The sequence below is a fragment of the Stylophora pistillata genome, chromosome 12 (genome assembly GCF_964205215.1).
Source record: "Stylophora pistillata chromosome 12, jaStyPist1.2, whole genome shotgun sequence".
Lineage (NCBI taxonomy): Eukaryota > Metazoa > Cnidaria > Anthozoa > Scleractinia > Pocilloporidae > Stylophora > Stylophora pistillata.
In genome coordinates, this window is record NC_142530.1 from 18,978,179 (window position 1) to 18,996,162 (window position 17,984).

General features: G+C 41.2%; 2 protein-coding genes and 1 pseudogene across 3 annotated transcripts; 2 read left to right on the top strand and 1 right to left on the bottom strand.

Moving 5' to 3' along the window:
- The first annotated feature begins 1,818 nt into the window (after positions 1–1,818).
- LOC148719103 (uncharacterized) lies at positions 1,819–5,628 on the top strand (annotated as a pseudogene). The gene is made up of 2 exons (XR_015993721.1): positions 1,819–2,121; positions 2,276–5,628. The product of XR_015993721.1 is annotated as an uncharacterized LOC148719103 (transcript).
- Positions 3,966–5,302, bottom strand: LOC148719104 (uncharacterized). Its single transcript, XM_088740290.1, has one exon. The coding sequence runs from the start codon at positions 5,300–5,302 to the stop codon at positions 4,655–4,657; it is 648 nt and encodes a 215-aa protein (XP_088596416.1). The 3' UTR covers positions 3,966–4,654.
- Positions 5,629–6,361: 733 nt separating the features above from the next.
- LOC148719105 (uncharacterized) lies at positions 6,362–17,174 on the top strand. Its single transcript, XM_088740292.1, has 2 exons — positions 6,362–6,784; positions 15,192–17,174. Exons 1-2 carry the CDS (start codon positions 6,448–6,450, stop codon positions 15,563–15,565), a joined length of 711 nt encoding a protein of 236 aa, XP_088596418.1. The 5' UTR covers positions 6,362–6,447; the 3' UTR covers positions 15,566–17,174.
- Positions 17,175–17,984: the final 810 nt, after the last annotated feature.

Genomic DNA, 17,984 nt, shown 5'->3' on the forward strand with positions numbered 1-17,984 from the left:
GCCAGCAGAACTTCTCATGCGTTACCTTTATGCGGGGATTCCCCGACCTCCCACATATGATGTAAAACGAGAACACACGTGACAGCATTTCTGAGAAAGATGCAATCCTTGCTTCATCGCGGAGGCAGCGAAACTCATTATGATGAGGTCGTGAACACATGTTCCAAGGAAAAGTAAACGCTTGACTTCAATTCTAAACTTTGATGAAGTCAATGAAACTACATAAAAGAAGCGACATGCATTTCATCGACTTTTCTCGTTGATTGATGCAATATATATGGCTTGCGTTATTAACCAAGTGTGAGGTCAAGATCACGGCTGGACATTGGCCTAGTTATTGCTTTTTGCATTTTTATGGACCGAGACGAAGTCGAAGTCAATAAAAAATGCAAAAAAATAACGAGGCTAATATCGAACCATCTTGACCGAACAAGCTTGGTTAATAAAGGACTTAGTATATTGCAAGAGATTTCGCTTTATTAAGGATAAGAATGACTTGTTTACTCGAAAGCCGGGAAACAAAGCCAACTGTGTTTGTAGCACAACAAACTCAAGAGAGTTGTTTCTGTTTTCTTTGTTTGGACCATCTTCTGTCGCTTGTACATTTCTATTATCATCAATCACCATCATAAAACTGTTCCCAAATGAAAGAAAATAACTATAACATTTGCTCAGGAAGAAAAAGCACAGCCAAAATTCAAACAAAATCACACTTAAGCAATGTTTATTTCAATATTTGTTTGTACATTTTACGCTTCAATACAAAACATACCTAAACCTCAAGGAGCAAGGCCCACGTCATATGAAGAAAGACAGAGATCAATATATTTTAATATATTTTGTCAGCACTGTCTGTCTTGTATTTCTTTGGATTCAAGCTCTGAGAATTTACTATTTAATCAACTGACAACTAACACTAATTATTGCTCATTACTTTTTTCTTTAGAATGTTTGCTTTTCAATGCAACCTCAGACATAACTCACTAAACCTACTGCACAGATGCCTTATTGGGGCAAGTGAACAACCATTTCGTTGACTTGGGGCCTGATTACATGAGCCGGGCTGGCCCTGTTAGCCGGGCTGATTTCTTTTGTTTTGTTGTTCGCCAAGGCGTGAAAACAAAAGAAATCAGCCCGGCTAACCGGGCCAGCTTGGGTCATGTAATCAGGCCCTTAGAGCTAGATTGCATGGTTTGGGGAGGTCACAAGAAATTTCTATTGCCCTATCCCCATCCCTCTCCTTCGCTGTGACCATTGCTCACCCCCTTGATACAAAATAATTTCTTTCTCTCCCAAGCCTTCCACTCCTGCAAGAAAAGACAGCAGTATAATTTTCACTAAGAAAATACCAGGCACTTACTCACCAAAATAACACTTGTTCTGCAAGCTGACTACACACCTCAATCGTGAACCAAAAGTAAGGCACATCATGTACATTCTAGAGGCATTTTTTCCACAAACCAACTAAATGCTGGTTCTCATTTCTTGATGAGAAAAATCCCCAAGTTTCTTTATTATTAATGGCAATTGTGTCAGTTTTACTATGAAATATTGTTTCTTTCAATCCTTCCTCAAATGTTAAGCTCAGTGCATAGTGGATTATATCTAATCCGAAGGCATGGAATCCTTGTCATAGCAAGAATATTGAAAGTTGCCTTTATTTGCTTAGGCAAATTATCACCTCCACAGCGTATTTGCTAGGAGGTGAAGTTATGTTAATCAGAGCAGGAGAAAACATTGATTTATGTCCAACTTTCATGGTTAATATTCCTAGGGAATAACTTAATTAGCCCCAGGACTCCACGCCATTACCGGCTTGTCATTGACTGACTCGTCAGTGTAATTCGCCGGTAACAAAACGAAAAAGGGCCTGGGACTGAAACTGCGATCGCAAAGCATGCATGGATTGTTTGGCTGGACAGAAATCAAAATGGCGTCCATTGCGAATGATAGTAAGCTCTCAGAAACTAAAGAAGAAGGCTTTATTTTAACTGAAGACGATATACCTGGGGCTGTTTTGCAAAACAGAAATGTAGAGGCATGCAGTGTGGTACAGCTAAAGCGCTGGCTGATTTGTAGGGGAGCGAAAACAAGTGGTAAAAAGTCAGCTTTAGTCAGCAGGTAAAGGGTCAAATTCAGCTTTTTCGTAGCTCTTTCTTTTGCTCACATAAAAACCATTAATATTTCTGATGGAAAACATATTCACTTAAAGATTTTATACATTAAATCGTCTGCTTAGAACTCCATTAACATTATTTAAAATCGTTTTGCATAGGCTAAAACACTATGTAGAAAATGGCCTTGACAAGAAATATCTTAGAGACCCCGACAACGGCGCTAATATTATGAAGAAAAAAGCAGATCTTGGTTTGCTTGATAAGAGAGAGCCTCAAACAAATGGAAAATTTCCAAAAGAAGGTTTCAACTCTGATCTCAATGCTCTCCCTAAAGTGTCATTTGGAACCATCTGGCGTTACATGATCGACTCAGTTGACTCAAAAAAACAACTCTCAACTGCTAAACCTCTTGTAAAGGGGTTCAATTTTTATAAGTCTGGGAACGTACATTCTATTCACCATTTAAAGGAAAGTGGGAAGCACTTTATAAAGAGCCAAGTTCTCCCATCAATGAAAAAGAACTTAATATACCAATGTCAAATAGTAATGTCAAGTATTGGAGGAGTACTCAAAGCATATTGTGGTTGCCCAGCAGGAATAGACGGAAGATGTAATCATGTGTCTGCAACTCTCTTTGCCTTGGCTGAATATTGCAAAGAAAGAGAAAAGATCTCCATAGAATCATGTACTTCTAAACCATGTAAATGGAATATCCCAAGGAAACGAAAAGGTCCTCTATCACCAATCTCAGCCATGTCATTTCATAAACATGACTACAGCAAACAAGGTAAGACTGACAGAACACCAAATATCAAGAAAGGGAAAGATGTTCGAGCTATACATCAGAGAGAGTGGTCAGATGCCAAAGTGAACAATATGTTACAAACTATCAAAGACTATCAAACCAAAAGTGGTAACATTGTTGGCTGGAGTCACATACTGCCACAAGAGGTTAAAGAAGAAGACACCATTGTTTCGCCGCTCAAAGTCCTTCCACCATCCCTAAGGGAAATAAGTGAAAAATGCAAAGAAATTGAGAAAAAGTTGAATCTAGAGGAAAAGGAAATTACCAAAGTTGAGCAAAAGACTAGAGGACAATCAGAGGACAAGCTTTGGAATTATCACAGAAAGTGTAGAATAACAGCTTCGAAATGTTACCGGGTTGCCTCTTTGAAGCCCACTACATCACCAACAAAGGCACTTGCAGATGTCTTACAGTATAATAAACAGTATCAGAGTTTTGCAATGAATCAGGGTTTAGAGAAAGAAGAAAAAATTGAAAGATTATATGTTACATCTAAGCATAACTCAGGCTACAGGAATCTTTCAGTTGAGCCATGTGGGCTTTTTATTAGCCAAAGCCATGGTTTCTTAGCAGCCACCCCTGATGGTCTAGTGTCAGATCCTCATGTTTCCCAACCACTTGGACTTCTTGAAATGAAATTGATACAGTTAAATGACAGTGAGAGTCTTAGACAAGGTCTGCTTCAAAGAAGAATATGTAAGGACTGTGGTGACAACCATCTAAAGATGAACACTGGACATAAGTATTTCTATCAAATACAACAACAGATGTTTGTAACCCAGCGTAAATGGACAGATTTTGTAGTCAAGGGTCAACAGGAAATGAGCTATACATTGAGCGAGTCAACTTCAACTCTGAGTTTTGGGAAATTGTTCTTCCTAAACTTTGCAATTTCTTTCAACTACAAGTTTTACCAGAGATGTCATATCCTCGAGTCAAATATGGGTTAGCAAGATGTCAGTTGAGATTTGAATAGACTGTGCCTAAATTGATTTAAATTAATTCATTTAGAACAGTGTAAAAGAAAACCTTGCAGTCTTGAATATAAGTTGCACAATTTTAATTATCTTGGACATAATGGGTCTACATGTAGTGTAACCTTTAAAAAGGTTAAAATACTAACAACAATAACAGGCACTATTTATTGAAATAAGTGGCTTTTAAATACCTGTGCAGTTATTGTAATTTCAAAGTTTAATAAACCACAATAGTTGTCACTGGACAAAAGAATACAAAAGAGGCAAAGTATAATATATTTAGTTATAGTTAAAGTTAATGCATCAAAGTGTAGACTGCACATGTGTGGAAAACAATTTAAAGATTTATCAGATCAAAACGTCAAGCAAATATATTATCATGTAATGTATTATATTCTGCAGCTTTTGTTCATGTTTAGAATAAATAGTTTTGTTTCATTTTGCTTTGTGCTCAATCCTGAACAGTTTAATGACAGTACCATATATTTAAAGTGGTCTCTGTCAATTGCATTTGTTTTATAGCAAGACTAAAAACTATTCTGGTCCAGTGATATCATTAATTTGTCACTACATACTAAATATTTGTCAATAACTATTTAATATCATTTCAAAGTTCGTGTTTTTGCTCTATCTTACACCTTGGGTGCATTTCATTATAAGAGTGAAACATGCACTAATTTGCACAATTTTGCTTTCAAAGTGTTTCACACATCAACAATGAAATGCACTCTACCATGAACATGTACAAAATCTAATTAGTCTATTAAGGGAGGAAGAAAATTTGATAGAGCAGCCACCACAATTAATATATCAGAGGCAACAGGTGACATTGAAATGGGAATTTTACGATCAAAAATATGCCAGTTTTTAATACGTTCCATTAACCTTTCCACGTGGACACGGAGACTTGCAATTGTTTTATTATGTTCTGTTTCTTTGGTAGAAAATTGCTTTTTGTCTTTTAGAAAATTAGGTTTAACTAGCACAACTCCAACTGATGCTAACTCATCTTGACAATTAAACCCCTTATCAGCCATTACCTCGTCACCTCTTTTAAGTTTGCCAAGAAAGCCACTTTGCATTGTTATTTCTAGATCAGAAGTACTTCCTGGAAATAGTTCACTAACAAAACAGACAACTCCACTTGGTGTGATTCCTAATAAAGCTTTCATTGTGTTAGTGCTCTTATAGGATGAATAGCAGGCAGATTGGGCATCGAGTGACGATGGCTTTTCCATCTGGAACTCAGTGCAGTCTACAATGACAACAGTGTCAGGACAGATTTCTTTGAAGACTTTCGGCATATGAAATTTCAAAACATCATCAGGTGGTATCTGTATAAGTGGCTCGAACTCTGACCTCAAAAATCTCAGCCATGAGTTAGTTATCCTTGAAACAGACATGCGAGAAACATTAAACCTATGGCCCAAGTCTCTCTCAAACAATCCCAGTCGTATTCGCACAAAGTCATTATGAATTCCTGGAATGCTGATAGTGCTCTAGGTCTGCCAGGTTGTTTTGTACTTTCTAAGTCACAGTATATTCTTTCATAATTGTAGCTTATATTCTTAGCTGAGTCTTTCACTAGGTTGTAACACATCATTAACATTTCATAATCAGAGAGTCCAGTGTAGAATGCAATGTCATCAGGATTATCTTTGTACTTCTCAATATTAAAAACTTCACTATTACTTGAAATAAAGTTCAAATGTTTGTTTTCTTTTGTTAACTGGTCACATTTATCTCTCAATTTTTTGTTTTCCTCTTTGAGTTTAGATACCTCATTCAATACCTCTTCCAATGATGCCAAATCTATGTCAGTTTGAGTGTGTTTAGAAAAGTATTGATGTTGTTCTTCTCGAAAATTATTCAGTATTTCCTCAGGTTGAACTTCTCTCGTATAGTATGGATCCTTGTGCAGTGATTCAGTCGAGGTCGGTGTTGTTTGGGTTACAATGTTGGCATTGTTGTCAGAGTAACTGCTGTCAGTATCAGTAGTAGATACAACAACTGATGAGACTTTCCTTTTCTTTGGCACAAAGTCATGCTTAAAGATTTCTCTCCTTGATTTTCTCTCTTTTGTCCATGGAAATATTGTTGGCAGATGATTTCTGCTGAGTTTTTGGCCACCTTCGAAGTGTTCAGAACAGATTCTCGTTTGGGAAGAATCCAGCTTTAGCGATTCGTTTCTAAGCGATACTTTGTAGTATTTCCGAGCCTTTTCGCACTTGGGAATCCTGTAATATTCCAGATTTGGTTTGTTTCTAAAGTTGTTGGTACACTGGGGCACACAACAGTTAAAATGATGTGGCATTTTCCTTCAAAACAGCTTTGAATTAGTCTCTTTTGAACAGGATAAATTACAACACATGTATGTCAACATGTCTTCCTGTCCAGCCAATCAATCCATGCATGCTTTGCGATCGACATTCGATCCCAGGCCCTTTTTCGTTTTGTTACCGGCGAATATGATCATTCTGTTTCGCTCGTTCGGTCGTTCGAGTTGTTTTGTTCGTTTTGTATCGATCCTATTTGTACCTTTTTCTTCATGGCTTCTGCCGCCGGTAAACGCCAAGTGGAGGCACCTTCTTTACCGAAGGGTTTTGTTTACGACCTACCTTCACTAAATCGGCCGCCGCACAGCGCTTCAAGCGCCAGAACTTCCCTTCAAGTCGATCTCACTCCACCACGTGTCTCGCCGACCTCCATGCCGGAAAATTCCCAGGATTTGGAGCTCCTCAAGCTTCAAATAGAGAAGCAGCGTCTAGAAATCCAAGTCTTGGAACTGGAAGCTCAAGCAAAGGTGCGATCGCTCTCGTCTCCTAGCAGTGGTAAACCGGCAGCGATTCCTTCGCTCGACACTGTGCGTTCCGGACACAATGCCGGTAAGTCTCAAGGTCAACTTGACCACAACACACGTATCACTCATCCGCAAGAATGGCCTCATTTGCATGTCCCATTCGGTCTTGCCAGGAAAAAGTTCCAAGACCTGACTACTTCTGAATTCGTTTACGGTTATTTAGACATTGTTAACTCCGAACCACCGAGAAACTAGCCGTCATGACCCGATATTTGATGTCTTAAATGCGACTCGCTTCGAAGTATAATTGGCCCGCTGTTCTTTCTTTTCATGCCGCCGTATTGGATCGCATCGAGGCCGGCCTTGCCAACTGGGGCGACGACTTCAGCGAGATAGAACGATTTAACATCAACGAATCTCAGCGACTTCCCACCACAACACCGTCCGCACGTATTGCCACGTTCCCCAGTCCCAACAACCGCTCACGCTCTTATTGCCGCGAATGGAATCGCACTGGCGTTTGTAACAACACCAACCACCAGCTGGGAATGGAGCATATCTGCGCTTATTAGAAACTCTCAGATCATACCATCGTATCTTGTCCTACTCGACCACCGCCTTCTTCAAACCGCTCCACGCCCCCTACGTCTGATTGACTAGTCCACTCTCCGAATCCTCCTGACCTAATTCCATTATCCCCGGACTATCCGCTTCCTCCGTTAACTTCGTCGGAAGTGTCCTCCGTTTCTGTTTGGCCGTCTGGTCAGCTTTCGCTCTCCAGTGCCCGTTCGTACGCTGCCGTTGTTCGCCACATCTTCTGTTCCAAGTCATCAAACCCCAACGCCTTCGGCCCTCGTGTTCCCGTTCCTTCGAAATTGAACATTCCCTCGTAGAAATCCGCTCTTGACAAGTACTCCGATTCTGTAGTCGCCGATTTTCTTGCCTTCGGTTGGCCCAGCAATTACCGCTCCAGTTTCTTTCCTACACCTTCCAAATCTAACCACTACTCCGCAGTCCGTTTACCCGATGCTATTAGGGACTTTAAGAAACCACGACGGCGACGCCAAGGAAGACTTCGATTAAAAAATGAATTTCTGCTCTTAGTTAGAATTTCAAAAATGGCTGCAGGAGCTTACTGTCTCATACAGCTCCACAGCTCAACTTCAGCAGGACGTATAAAGTAGCCGTTGAGTTCCAAATGGAAATTAAAATAATTTGCCTTCGCGGTTTCGGTTCGCAGACGAAGCAAATTTTGGCGATTTCACGATGTTGTTTTGCATAGGACGGCTAAGAAATGTACAAAGTTTCAAAACGCACGTGCCGAGCTATTGTTCTGCCAATTAGATCTCTTGTTTTTCCACGTCCTCGTTGCCGTCGCCGTCGTGGTTTCTTAAGGTCCCCATTGACTCCTTCACCGCAGCTGAAATTTCCCATGGTGATACCGCTGGACCATTTCACCGCAATCCTTTCCCGACGCTCCTCCAAACCTCACCGCTCCAAACTGTCCCTAAAGATGACTGTAAACGTCGAGTCGTTTTGGATTTGAGCTTCCCCCCCGGTGTCTCCGTTAACGATGGTATTCCAAAAGACTCTTTTTCTGGACGAACCTTTTCATCTTTCTCTTCCCCGCTCCGCCGACTTCGCCGACCTCATCATCGCCAAGGGCCCAGGATACTTCCTGTTTAAAAAGGATTTGAAGCGCGCATATCGTCAAATTCCCGTTGATCCAAAGGACTACATATTTCTCGGTTACCAATGGAACGAATTTCTATATTTTGATCTGGTTCTTCCCTTCGGTTTGCGTTCAGCCACCCTCGCATGCCAACGTACTACCAATGCGATTGCTCATATTTTCTATTCCGCTTATCAACACCAGTGTGTGAATTACTTATTTATTTATTTATTTATTTATTTATAACAACTTCATTTGCCTAAATAATAAGATAATAACAATAATAATAATAATACAGACAGATAACAATAGAAATAACATCGAGATGCAAAAAGGCAAAAAGGGTCAAGCCAGAGAGGAACTAAATTCTCATTGACGGCAGCCCCCAGAATAAAAGCAATATGCAATAAAAATAAAACTAAAATGTAAAGGTAAAAATTATTGAAAAAAACAAGTCAATCGATAAATGGATATTGGTGCAATATTATTGATATTATTTAAAAATGTGTTCTTTCAGTTTTTTTTTAAACTTACTAGCAGAGCTAGAGCTAACTACGTCACTTGGCAAGTCATTCCAGATTTTTATATATTTATACCAAAAAGAGTTCTTGAGGATATTTGTTCGAGCATAAGGCGTCCAGATTTTGACATTGTTGGTAGATCTCGTCCGACTATTGGAGAAAGTTAAGTAATCACATAAGTCTACTCTTGAAAAACCATTAATGAATTTGAATAATTGCACTAAACTAAGAAATTCACGACGCGAGTTGAGTGTTGGCCAGCCAAGATACTTCAAACGTTCACTATAGTCGATAGAACTACCAAGGATCCACCTGGAAGCATTCCTTTGCACTCTTTCAAGCTTATCAGAAAGATATTGTTGATGTGGATTCCACACAGGACAGGCATACTCAACAATTGGCCGAACCATAGACTTGTATCCAATTGATATTGCTTCAGAGCTTTTCCCAAATGTGCGCTTTAGTAGGCCAAGTATCTTATTTGCTTTAGCAGCAACAGAGAGAACATGCGGTTTCCAAGATAAGTCAGATGATATAATGACTCCAAGATGTTTGTGTGTTTTAACCTGTTCCAGTGGGATTGAATTGATGTTGTACGAGCAAGGTGTTACAGATCTAGATCTCGTGATTTTCATACATTTGGATTTAGTTGCTTTAAGTTTCAAAAGCCACTTTTTACACCAGTCTACGATCTGAGACAAGCTTTCACACACAGGTTGATGAACAGATGATGGATGATCTGAGTTAAACAATAGAGTGTCATCGGCAAACATTTCACTTGAACACGATAAGTTCTCAGGTATATCGTTGACATACAACAAGAACAACATTGGCCCAACAATACTTCCCTGAGGGACACCAGAGTAAACCATGGACCAGTCTGAGCTTTCACCTTCCAGAACAACACGTTGGAAACGATCTTGCAGGAAATCACCTAGCCACTCGAGAATCTGACCATTGATACCATATCGGCCAAGCTTGGAGATGAGATGTTTGTGTGGGACTGAGTCAAACGCTTTCTCAAAGTCCAAGAAGACGACATCTGATGTTTTGTTTTTATCTAAGGCTGATGCCCAGGAGTGAAATAGGCGAATAAGTTGGGATGTGCAGGAAAAACCAGCTCGAAAGCCATATTGATGAGGGCTTAACAAGTCATGATCTTCTAGATGAGCCATAATATGTCTTGTGACTAGCTTCTCTAGGGTCTTAACTACAAGCGATGTTAGAGAAATTGGACGATAGTTAGAAACATATTCTTTACCACCATTTTTGTAAACTGGGGTGATGTTGGCAGACTTCCAGTCACGAGGTAGTTTTCCTCTATTCAGAGACATATTGAATAACTTTGACAGTGGATCAGAAATTACAGAGGCTGCCTCACGGAGCAAACGTGCAGACAAACCATCCGGGCCAGTGGCTTTATTCACATCAAGGGTAAGCAAAAGCTCTCCCACATTAGCACTAGAGCACATGAGATCTGGTATAACGAAGCCTGAACCATGTGAATGGGCATCCTCATCGACATCGGTAGCTGGGTCAGGGCGGGTAAACACCGACGCGAAAAATTTGCAAAATAACTCTGCTTTGTCCTTGCCAGTAGAAGCCGTGACACCACGATCCGACCATTTCATAGTGACAGGTATTGATTTGTTTTTCGTTTTGGATTTTATAAAAGACCAGAAGCGTTTAGGGTTTTTGGAATCAATTAATGAGTGAACATGTTGGTAATACCGTATTTCTTCACCTATAAGCCGAGCGATTTTTTCAGTTTTCGACCCAAAATTTTGGGAGATTTTTCACGGAGAACGGGGTTCGGCTTATAGCCGAGGGTTTTACATTTTAAAAATATACAGTTGCTGAATAACTTTACCCCCCCGGCTTGTAGTCAAGTTAGCAATGAAGCAGAAGTAATAAAACACAACAAAAATAACTTCTGAATATTGGTTATTCACTTTTATGAAATTGGTGGCTCCTAAAGGAGCCGTTTGACGGATACGTGCAAGGGCTTTCAACCCAATGGTTTACTCGCCATCCGTTTCGTTTTCGCTGTCTGTGTCGAACTCGTTCTCTTCTATGTATTCATCATCTACTTCTGGGGTTTCCTCAGAGTAGACCACGTCGTCCTCTGTTCCGTCCAAGGCATTGGAAATACCGCAGGTCTTGAAGGATTTGACAACCATCTCTTCGGGTATCTCTGCCCATGCTTCCTTGATCCACCTGAGGACAAGATTTCTGCTTGGCGCCTTCTTCTTCCCAGCTGGGGTAAACTCAAATGGCCCAGATGTCATCCACGCCAAGTACTTTCGGCGCACATTATCTTTAAATGGCTTGTTTAGGCACTTATCCAAGGGCTGTACAACCGGGGTTAGGCCACCAGGGATAACTGCGACGTCAATGTTTCGCTGCTTCAGGTCATCTTTCACGGAATCGGTCAAGTGAGCTCGGAATGAGTCCCACACCAAAAGGGAACGCTCGGCACGGGGCAAACTCTGTCGAATCCATTCTCGGATGCCCTGTTCATCCATCCACCCTTTCTTATGGAAGGAAACACGAAGAGGATGCGGCACAACCAGATCTCTCGGTGTACGGACGCCTTTGAAGATGACTTTCGGTGGCACCTTTGCTCCATCGGCAGCAACAGCAAGAACGACGGTGAAGCTCCGCTTTTCCGCTCCGCAAGATTTTACTGGCACTGTTCGGCTTCCACTGAATTCCAGTGTTCGGTTCGATGGCAGCTCAAAACGCATGGGTGTCTCATCCATGTTGTAGATGCGGGATAAAGGGTAGTCGGCGCGTCTTCTTGCTGCAATGACGAAGCGATGAAAGCACACAATGTTCTCTTCGAGATCGGCGGGCAATCGCTGGGCCAGAGTTGTTTTGGTTCGCATGCTGACCGAGTGGCGTCGTTTCCATTTCTCGTACCATCCACGGGAAGCTTTGAAAGCAGGATCATCGGAGAGCTCTTTAGCTTTAAGGCGAAGGATCAATCCACTCACCGCAATACCTACGAAAAATAAAATAACAATCTTATTTTGCTGCGAGATAACCGTAGATTCGTGACTGCAGCACTCTTTTCGTGACATGTTATGAAATTGTCATGACAACAACATATTTCTGACCAATCAAAGTCTCTGTTTCCCACGCACTGAAAGACGATATCATTCAACTCTTCAAAAACTCTTAAAATTTTAGACAGAAAAGTAAATACCAACCTTGTTCTCTTTGCTGTGAAAACCACTCCATCACTTGCTGGTCTAGTTCGGGATATTTCGGAGTGAAACGGCCCATCGTCGCACGTTTTGCAGACATCTTCAGCTCTCCGGAAAGAATAGTCGCCTGGTCTCTTCTCCAGCGTCGTACCATGGACTCGCTTAGTCCATATTCTCGAGCGATTTCCGAGTTGTTTTCTACCGCTTCAGCTTCCGCGATAACTTTTATCTTGAAAGCCATACTATACGAGGAACGGCGTGCTTTAGGCATGATGATAAAAAGTGACAGCGACGAAAGGTATACTCGATAGATTGATACTTTGAAACGTTTAACTGAGATTATTATTGTTGTTGTGGTTAATCTGTTGTCGCGTGGTAGTATTTATACAGTTCGTTGGATCAATTGATATTCATATCTCTTGATTGGTTCGCTTTTTTTCTTTTGTGTTTATTGTAATTCATTAGGTTTTGTGTTTAGTGAGTCAATTTCTTATGTTTTCCGTGAGGTTCGCTTGCTCAAATGGCCAGTTACAATCAATAATTTCGCTCTCGGCTTATAGCCGATGGTTTTACCTTTTTTTTTGGGCAGCTTGAGTGTAGCGTAAAGACCCTGAAAGTCAGGGTCTCGGCTTATAGCCGAGATCGGCTTATAGGTGAAGAAATACGGTAACTCTTATTAAGTTCCGATTTAACTTTATACCTTAACGATTTATATTTATTCCAATCAACTTCAAGCTGGGTAGATTTGGCTTTCTTCCAAAGGCGTTTTCTTTTGTGGAAAAGCTTGCGTATATCAGAAGTGATCCAGGGCACATTTTGTCTTGATTTTATTTTCTTCGAAGGAACGTTGTTTTCAATGGCTTTAAAGAATGCAGACTTCCAATTTAACCAAACCTCTTCCATTGTGTCATTGACATTCAATATAGCGTCCCATGGGATATTTGATAGTTCAAGACGAAAGTTATCCCAATTAGCATTTTTGTAGTCAAAGATTTGTTTTGGTCGTTGATATGGACGAGTGACTTTGCATGTCAACTTGAGAGAGACAACATTGTGGTCTGAAGAGCCAATTCCGTCCAAAATTTGGATGTTTTTAAGTGATTCTGGACGATTAGATATCACAAGGTCTAGGATAGCATCTTGACGCGTAGGCTCGTCGATCAATTGAGAGAAACCATAGAAGTTCACAATATTATCGCAGAAATAGTCTGATAAGACATTTGGTTGAGAAGGGCATATCAAGTCCCAATCAATATCCGGAAAATTAAAGTCACCCAAAAGAACAACATTAGTGTGATCGGATACCACTGTAACTTTTTCTAGTGACCTTTTAAGGCCTTCTAGATAGTTCATGTCGCTTGAAGGAGGGCGGTAGAATACTCCTAGGAAGTACGATCCAGAATTTTTCAGTGGAATTTCGGCCCATAAGAGTTCGCAAATATCTTCTTCCAAATCAGGACGTCTTGAGCATGATATATTAGATTTAACGGCTAAAAGTACACCGCCACCCCTACTTCCACGGTCATTTCGAAGAACATTATATGAAGATGGAAGGATTTCGTTGTCGGCTATTCCCTCATGAAGCCATGTTTCGGTTATCGCAATTATGTCGGGGTTCATCAGCGCTACATGACTCTGAAGCTCCAGTCTTTTATTGACGATACTTCTTGCGTTAAAGGAAGATATTTTAAGAGTATTCTTTCCCAATGGTGGACCAGGGTTTCTTGAGTTACATTGTCTGTGAGGTCCTGGATGAGGATGAATGTCTCCACTTCTAACCACAGAAAGAGCAACCGGGTTGAAGGAAGCCGTACAGTTTGAATAGTACGCCACTCTTGACTTCTGAAACTTCTTGTGAGGTGAGGTGACAAAATGGCCGCCGATCCTTGACATATGCCGTGGCGAAATTAGATTGAAATCGACCGGGTATGAGTTGAAATACTTGAAGAATTTATCCCCGTAATACACTTGAGCATTCTTCGAGAGCTTGAGAGGGTATAAGTTGACAGAGAACAAAGCTAACAGCGAAAAACTTAATAAAATTACGGACAGGCTCGGAACACGTCTTACCGCCATTGGCATGCGTTAACTACATTCTAACTAAATTACATCGATGACTTTGGTGGCGTTGAGGCCTCTCACGCCGACGCTCTTGTCGCCTTCCAGGATCTGGAAAACCTTTTCAACAGCTTGGGCCTAGAATCTTCCCCGGAAAAGGATTGTCCTCCTTCAACTCGGATGGTTTTCCTTGGCCTCATTTACGACACTGTTAATATGACTCTGGAAGTTCCTGAAGACAAGTTGTTGCGCGCTACCGAACTTATTCGTCATTGGCTTAGTTCCCCGCGAGCCACAAAATCTGATTTACAGTCACTCACTGACAAACTTTCCTACATCTGCGCCTGTATCAGCCCCGGAAAAATCTTCATGCGGCGAATGCTTTACGAACTCCGTCGGCTCCCCCACAAATCTTCCCATTTCACGCCCAGTTCCGCTCTCCTCGCCGAACTGCGCTGGTGGAACGAGTTTCTTCCCGTTTACAATGGCGTCTCTCTACTACGTTCCTTTCCGTGGATCGATACGACTGTTCGTTTCTGCACCGAAGCCTGCATTTCCGGCATTGGCGGCTTTTTCGACGGCCGTTTTTTCCACTCCTCTTATCCACCTTTCATCGACACAGCTTTGCTGCCTATCGCTTCTCTCGAAATGCTGGCTGTCATCGTCAGTCTCAAACTATGGTCCGAAGAACTGCGCGGCCAGCGGCTTTGGTCCGTACCGACAATCGAAACACTGAACTTGCAATCAACACCGGACGCTCACGTGTCCCTTTTGTTCAATCGTGTTTGCGCGAACTTTGGTGTTACGCTTCTCGTTTTGATTTTGAGCTTCGCGCCCTTCATATGCCGGGTCACCAGAACACCATCGCTGATTCTCTGAGTCGCTGGGACAGTTAGTGATCCCAAATGTCATCGCACTTTTTATGAGGCAGCTCACCTTCATTACAACACCTTAACAGAATATGTCTGCTCTTTTGATCTGTTTCGTTTTGACTGCCAGTGGTAATCACCTCTTCTTTCTTTCGTATTTCAGGTTACCACCTATGCAATTTGCAACATCATGTTCGTCAAATTCAAGACTTTGCCCGCTCAGCAGCCACCAAGCGGAACTATCACTCCGTCTGGAACACCTACCTTAAGTTCTGTGATTTCTACAATCTTCAACCCTTGCCCGCTTCCCCACCTACAATCACCGCTTTCATCACTCTAGTCAGCTTCTCTGTCAAATTCCACCACACAATCAACAATTATCTCAGCGCCCTGCGGTGTCTTCACGTTTTCTTCAGCCTTCGACGATATTCATGTCAAACTGACACAGAAAGGTCTAGAGAGGTCCATGATTCACATTCCCCACCGCAAAGCACCTCTCACGCCGTCGATTTTGTTACAATTCCACGCCCATCTTAATCTGTGCAATCATGGTGCAATTCTGCCCATTTAGCTTTGTGGTCCGCCCTTCTGGTTGGTTTATTCACCTTTTTGCGCACCGCCAATCTCGTTCCTCAGACGTTCGACAGTTTCTCTCCACAACGCGCATTATCTAGAGGCAGCGTCAACTTCACCGCTTCCGGCGCCTTTCCCACAGTCACCGGGACCAAAACTCGGCAAGCAGGTGATACGGCCCTTGTTGTTCCCGTTCCGCACATTCCCGGATCGCCTCTCTGCCCCACAACCGCCCTACAATTATTACTCAGGATGGTCGCCGCCCCAAACGCATGTCCTCTCTTCACTTTCTCTTCCACCTCAAACCAACTCACCTGTATTGCGGCGAAGTCTCTTAATGATGGTATTAACGATTTAGTATCCCTTATCTCTCTGGATCCACTGGAATTTTCTGGACACAGCCTTCGTCGAGGCGGCGCTACATTGCCTTTAATTGCGGTATCCCAGCCGAGCTCATTAAGCTTCAAGGAGACTGAGGATCTGACGCTTACATGTTGTATTTATCATTGCCTTTAGCAGACAGACTCCTTCTCACGCAGATCCTAGCTGGGCACGTTCAAACCTTGAAATTGTAGTTTATTCTTATTGTTCATTTTGTTACCTGTCTTTCTTGCCCTTACCCTCTCGCGCCCTCCTTTTTTTTTTCCTCCCCTGTGAATCTGTTTGGGCCTCTTTCTTTCTGTTTGGGGTCTCCTTGGGCCCCGGAGGCCTCTCATTTTTTTTATTAAAGATGCCCAAACAGATTCTCTGTTTTGTTTGTGTGTTGCGAGAGGGGTGTAGCAGGGGATAATAGTTATTATTAAAAACTAGATCATTGGATAATGCAATTCAAGACTTTTTATTGGCTTAGCCATTATGGTATATCAGCCAATATACCATAATCTACAAATATGGTAAGCGTACGTGTCAGCTTAAAATTAAAAGGGAGCTAAAAATTTAATAAAATTTAATAATTTAATTTAACGTTTTTAATAAAACAATTATTCCACTCGCGCTTGTTGGATATGGGATGATTATAGCCAACTCGGCGCTACGCGCCTCGTTGGCTATCTATCATCTCATATCCAACGCGCGCTCGTGGAATAATTGTTAAATATTCCAAGGGAATAACTTAATTAGCCCCAGGACTCCACGCCATTACCGGCTTGTCATTCACAGACGCGTCAGTGTAATATGATCATTTCGTTTCGGTCGTTCGAGTTGTTTTGTTCACCCTCACCCCCCCCCCGGGGTCTCTTCGGGCGCCGGAGGCCTCTCGTTTTTTTATTAAAGATGCCCACAGATTCTCTGTCTCGTTTGTTTGTGTGTTGCGAGAGGGGTGTGGCAGGGGATAATTTTAAGCTCATGCAGTGCATAGTGGAAGGCATGGAATCCTGGTCACAGCAACAATATTGAAAGTTGCCTTTATTTGCTTATTTACTTTGGCAAAATTTATTATCACCTCCACAGGGTATTTGCTGGGAGTTGAATTTAATCAGAGCAGGAGAAAACATTGATTTATGTCAAACTTTCACGTGAACTTTTCTGATTTTTAGAAATAAGAAAATGAATAAATTTAAAATAAATATAATAAGGAGACTGTTGTTTATTACAGAAAGTCGGTTCAGTTCTTTTTTAATTTCATGAATATAAAAAACATAAAAGAATGCAAGATACAGTCAAACCTGTATTGCAGCAGTCACTCTTGAGGAATGGCAGACTGTGTCACCACTTGATGCAAATTAATGGCTTAGTGCAAGTTGAACAACAAATGACATGAGTGATCTATGTGTGTAATATTTGTCCAAACTGTCCAAAGAAGAAAGATCATTTGCAATGTACTGATGACATTAAAAATCATAATACAGATGAAAAGATTAATTGCACATATTGGCTAAAAACTGCTGCATTTTTTGTGTGACATAAGTGCACAGTTATGACACAAATTATAAAATGTATGCACTGTTAAAATTTTCTCTGTCTTGACTTTCTGCGATGCTTTTCCCTGTAAGCTATAACATGATTTCTTGTGCCACTTGGTGAAAATAAGCATTTGTTAATTTTTACAAATTGCACTTGCTTTATGGGCATGTGCAATTTTGCTGTCTTTAAAAAACTAGCTTATGCTTATCAACACCAAATTGCACTCAAAATCAAACCTATACATTGTAATTCAAAGTTTTCAGTGGTAGAGCATTTGATGGTGAAATCAGAAGTCTTAATTGGGGTTAAACCCCTAGCTTGTAGGGACTGAGATTATTTCCTCACTTTTCCCTTGTGACGAAAGAAATAAGTTTTTATTTAGGACAGTGAGTGCAGTTGTTAAGAAAAGTCACCTTTATAGTTTTTTTTTTCTTTTCAAGTTGATAATTAGTCAACCATAAAACTGCAGAGGATAAGGTGA

Excerpts from the sequence above, each read along its gene's own strand:
- LOC148719105 (XM_088740292.1), top strand. The coding sequence starts at position 6,448 with ATGGCTTCTGCCGCCGGTAAACGCCAAGTGGAGGCACCTTCTTTACCG. Across the intron at positions 6,785-15,191 it reads GCGTTCCGGACACAATGCCG|GTTACCACCTATGCAATTTG; the intron begins GTAAGTCTCAAG and ends TTCGTATTTCAG.
- LOC148719104 (XM_088740290.1), bottom strand. The coding sequence starts at position 5,302 with ATGTCTGTTTCAAGGATAACTAACTCATGGCTGAGATTTTTGAGGTCA.